At 42.0% G+C, this 4,249-nt stretch overlaps 1 protein-coding gene across 3 annotated transcripts; it reads left to right on the forward strand.

Annotated features, from left to right (window-relative positions):
- The first annotated feature begins 200 nt into the window (after positions 1–200).
- On the forward strand, positions 201–3,176 carry LOC133907977 (cold-regulated protein 27-like). 3 transcript variants are annotated; one of them, XM_062350122.1, is made up of 4 exons: positions 201–655; positions 1,449–1,863; positions 2,524–2,652; positions 2,747–3,176. In XM_062350122.1, exons 1-3 carry the CDS (start codon positions 590–592, stop codon positions 2,631–2,633), a joined length of 591 nt encoding a protein of 196 aa, XP_062206106.1. In that variant the 5' UTR covers positions 201–589; the 3' UTR covers positions 2,634–2,652; positions 2,747–3,176. The 3 variants fall into 3 exon arrangements, with proteins under 3 accessions (XP_062206106.1, XP_062206105.1, XP_062206104.1); XM_062350121.1 differs by having other exon boundaries at positions 1,452–1,875; XM_062350120.1 differs by having other exon boundaries at positions 202–655; positions 1,449–1,875.
- Positions 3,177–4,249: the final 1,073 nt, after the last annotated feature.

Below are 4,249 nucleotides of genomic sequence, written 5' to 3' on the forward strand. Positions count from 1 at the left end.
CGGTGGAACATGACTTACCCACAAAGAAAATATCGGGACTGCAGGCCTACCTGGCAGATTCTCTCAGGGGCGGCCAGACCCGCAGAAAATATCAGGGACGAGATATTTTCGAGCCGTGCGGCGCCCCCCGCCGCCACGTGGAAAAGTAACGCCACGTCACGGTAAAGCCCGAGATGGTGGAGCCCACCGCCCCTCCCCACCTGCAAGCTTCTCCCCTCTTACCAGCTGAGATGTATCTGCCACTCTTCCTCTTCCTCTTCGCCTCCTCCTCTTCGTCTCGTTGATGGTTCGGTAGATTATAAATTCGAGCCGGCCTCTTGATCTCAATTTGTCTCTGAGACAGGCAAAAATCTCACTTTTTTTCTTTTCTTTACCGCTTATTTTGTTGAAGAGCTGTTTGTTTCCACCATCTGAATCTTGAGAAAATATCTTCGGCTCGTTCTTGATTTCACTGTGTTCTGCAAGGGTTCTTGGCTCTTGCAGGTTAAATCTCAAGTATTCGATCCCCACGCACCCTCTGATTTTCTGTTCAAATCTTTAGAAATTTCCCCCGATTCGTTGGTTGCCCTAGTTCTTGAGAGATAATCCGATGGGGGATGTGTCGTTGAACCAGCCGTGGATCAACGACGAGGCGCCTCCGTGCAGTATTGCCAAGGTAATCGACAGAGAATTCATGTTTTGATTTGCTGGGAGAAGAGCGTTATGCTGATCTGTGATGATGAGTGTCCATCGTGTTTGTTCTGAGGCTCTTGCATGCTTCCATATCATGCTTTATATATAATTGCTTGTTGTTCTGTAGTCTGTACAATTGTCTTCTAGAGTTAAGCGTGCAGTTCACTGTAGCAACACGTTTATTGGTTCGATGCACACATTGTTCGGCTTAAAGAATAGAATTGAAGAAAGAATATGATATTTGGACATTTTCTCGAGGAATTTATCTTCAACAGTGTCATGTAAAACCGAAGGAGTTTTTTTTTCTTTTTTTTTTTGGAAAAGAAATGGCAGGATCTCTTCCGCTCAATTAACGAGAAAGATAACAAATTCAATGGCACGATAACACTGAAGAAGTAACATATGTGATCTTGAATATCTGCTTCATGACTTTCTTTGTGACATAAAACTGACGGGGAATACATGATCTTGAGCATTTGCTTCGGGACTTTCTGCTCCAGTGTGTGAAAATTGTACTTAAGTTACTTTTGTATGAACAAGCAATTCTTTCACCCTACTGTGTGGCATAAAACTGAAGAAAACCACTTATGTATTCTTGAACATATTCAGGGCTCTCTCTTATACTCTTGTCAAATATAATTTAAGAAAGGACATATGTGATCTTAAACTTTCTCTTGAGGACTTCCTCTTCTAGTGCGGTACAATTGTGCATCAGTTATTTTGTATGAGACAAGCAATTTTTAGACCCTGAAAACATTTTTTTTGGTGACTTTCAGCAGCGTGATCAAGTTCAAGGCTTGAGGTCAGCTGGATGGACAAATGAGAGGCACAACTCATACATAAGTTCCATGGAGGCATCCTTTGTAGAGCAACTCTATGGACATGAGAACCATGGGCTTGATGTGAATAAGAGGCATTTTGGTAACAATGGGTTCAAGGTGATCCAAGAGGGTCTTTGTAATAACCTCAGGTTTGAGAGGAAGGATGTTCACCCGCATGATGGGGGCATAAGATGCCTTCCTGAGAATCCGTGGATAAGGCGTTTCAGGCCACGCAATGTTGGTGTGAATCGCCATGGTGATGGGGTGGAGGCTTCAGTGGATGACTATGGTTCAGGTACTGATACGGTCCGAGAGAAGGTCCGGACACATGGAAGAGAAGTGAAGACCTGTGCTGAAGAAAACTTTATTGGTAAAAGCAAAGGTTGCTACTTCGACTACCTTGTTTGCAAATTGTTCTCTCCACAATATGTTTCAATTTTGTCCAATACAGAGTTTAGAATTGTCGTGTAGTAAAATTCTTATATTGACGAAAAAGTATGTTAGAAGAATGATGCAATTTAATATGCCTAGCTGCAGGTAGTTATCGTAATCTTTAAACAGTGTATAAATCGTGTGGAATTAATTTGTACCTGATCAATATTACACCTGTGGAAATGTAGAAAACTACAGGTTGAAGTAGCTATCAAGCTCAAAATTTGAATTTAATGCATAATATCAGGGAATCATTTTGCTCTACTTCTCTTTTACACTCCTTGCATTGTGCTTAGAAATTGTTATAGTGGTCTTATGGTTAATCATCTTTGACTTCCGATATTTCCATATTTGTTTTCCCATAACAAGGACTACATTCTAGACACTCCTGCAACCAAGTTGTTGGGTCCTTGCAAATAGTGTGACCATAACAAATCATCAACTTGCAAATATATCCTAAATGCATGCTGGATATTATTTGCATCTGGTGCCTCTCGGTTATGTCAGATACCACATTAGTTAGCACTACCAATTGTCATCCTACTCTACTGCTTAGAATAGAGGGATGTAACACACATTTTCATTTTATCTTTTCCAGAGGTCTCAGATCAAAACTTTTCTGAAGAGGAGTTTGGAGCCAATGATGAACCATGCAAGAAAAAGAGGCCTACTTCTTCCAGTGCTGTACCAAATGATCAGCCAACATAACCGTATCTCTTCATTTGTTGTAAGTGTTCATATAAGTAGACTATCTCATAGATGAAATTTTTGTACTTCTTGTTCATTTGATTGGTGCTCACCCCTGTTCCTTGTACCTGCAGGTTGTTTCATCTGGAATATCACATGCAGCGACAAAAACTGGTGAAACCCAAGGTTTTCTGAAGCTTGAAGGAAGTCAGGGAAGACTTGTTCTGCGATCCTGCTGAACTACTTGTGATGGGTCCGGTGCTGCTAGTCTTTTGACCTGGCAAATTGAAATGTATCAAGCGGTAGTACTCTACCGGTCTATCTTGTGGTGTGGAGGAGCGCATTATCAGTTTGTAGGTGGTTTGTTTTCTGCCGAGCGTCAGCGCTGTGCGTAGATACGCTATCTGCGATAGAATCCTAATGCCTTTTATTTGGTGATTTGAGAATTTGCCATGTAAATTGTATTGTCAGTCATTGAAAGATAGTTGTACTGTCACCTGTTACAAAAAGAAAAATTGTCAGGCGACTGATTCTTTTTCTTCTGTCAGTCGATCAACTCAACCATCTGATGCTGTTCTGCCCCGCTTAGTGATTGGTGCTGTATAGTGTGTACCGGAGCACACAAATTTGTTTCTGGGCTGAGAGTGACTGGACACAAATTTGCCACATGCGTGGATCTCGCTGCCAGTGTTGCTGATGCAAAGGACGTCGAGGGCGAGGGCGGCAAGTGAAATCGGTAGGCGGTTTCTCCGGCGCGATGGTCGTCTCCACCACCCACAAGGCCAGGCGGCAAGCAGATGGCAACGTGCTCTTGCCTCGTCCTTTCCTTCTCCGCGCGGCATTGAAGCTAACTGACCAGCACATGTACAACCATCCGTTGGACGATGGATGTCCTCTAGCTCTCCCGTGGAAATGAATGTGGAAGGCCTCAGATCTCTTGGACGGAGGCTCACTTATGACTCAAAAGGCTTTCGATTGTACTGGTACTATACAAAAGTAAAACATCACATAGTATTTGCTATAAGTAACAGTCAATCTTGATAAAGAGAAATGGCATTTCTTACTAGATCAATAAATTCTTGAGGAGGCATTTCAGCACTTTCCGAAAGCCCCATAGGTCCTGCAACTATCTTTATAATTACAACACCCAAGATGAATATGTCCTTCTTTGAGACTGCATTTCTCTCTATGTATTCTGGTGGTAGGTATCCACTGCGTGATCACGTAGGTGAGTCAGTAGTTGGACGCCGGTGTCTGGAAAAGTAGGCGTGTCTGTGGTGTGTGCGCGTCAGTGTGTCGACTGTACTCTGAAAAAAAGGAAAAAAAAATCATTTGCATGAGGCATTAAACTTAGTGTACCTATAGGACCTTGTGTGGTTCTAGTTTGCTCTTCAACAAAGATCTTAGACAAACCAAAATCCTCAAGTTTTGGTACCATGTTCCTATCTAGCAATATATTGTCTGGTTTCACGTCCAAATTAATCATAAATAGGTTCTTTTAATCCTTTGTGAAGGTATTTAAAACCTTCACAAGTCCCCTTGATAATTTTGTAACGTGTGTGCCAGTCAAGGACATCACATTTTACCTGCAAAAAAATAAACATATAGAGTGTTGATGAAATGCAAATACTGGCTAT

Source organism: Phragmites australis, chromosome 24 (genome assembly GCF_958298935.1).
Source record: "Phragmites australis chromosome 24, lpPhrAust1.1, whole genome shotgun sequence".
Taxonomy (NCBI): domain Eukaryota; kingdom Viridiplantae; phylum Streptophyta; class Magnoliopsida; order Poales; family Poaceae; genus Phragmites; species Phragmites australis.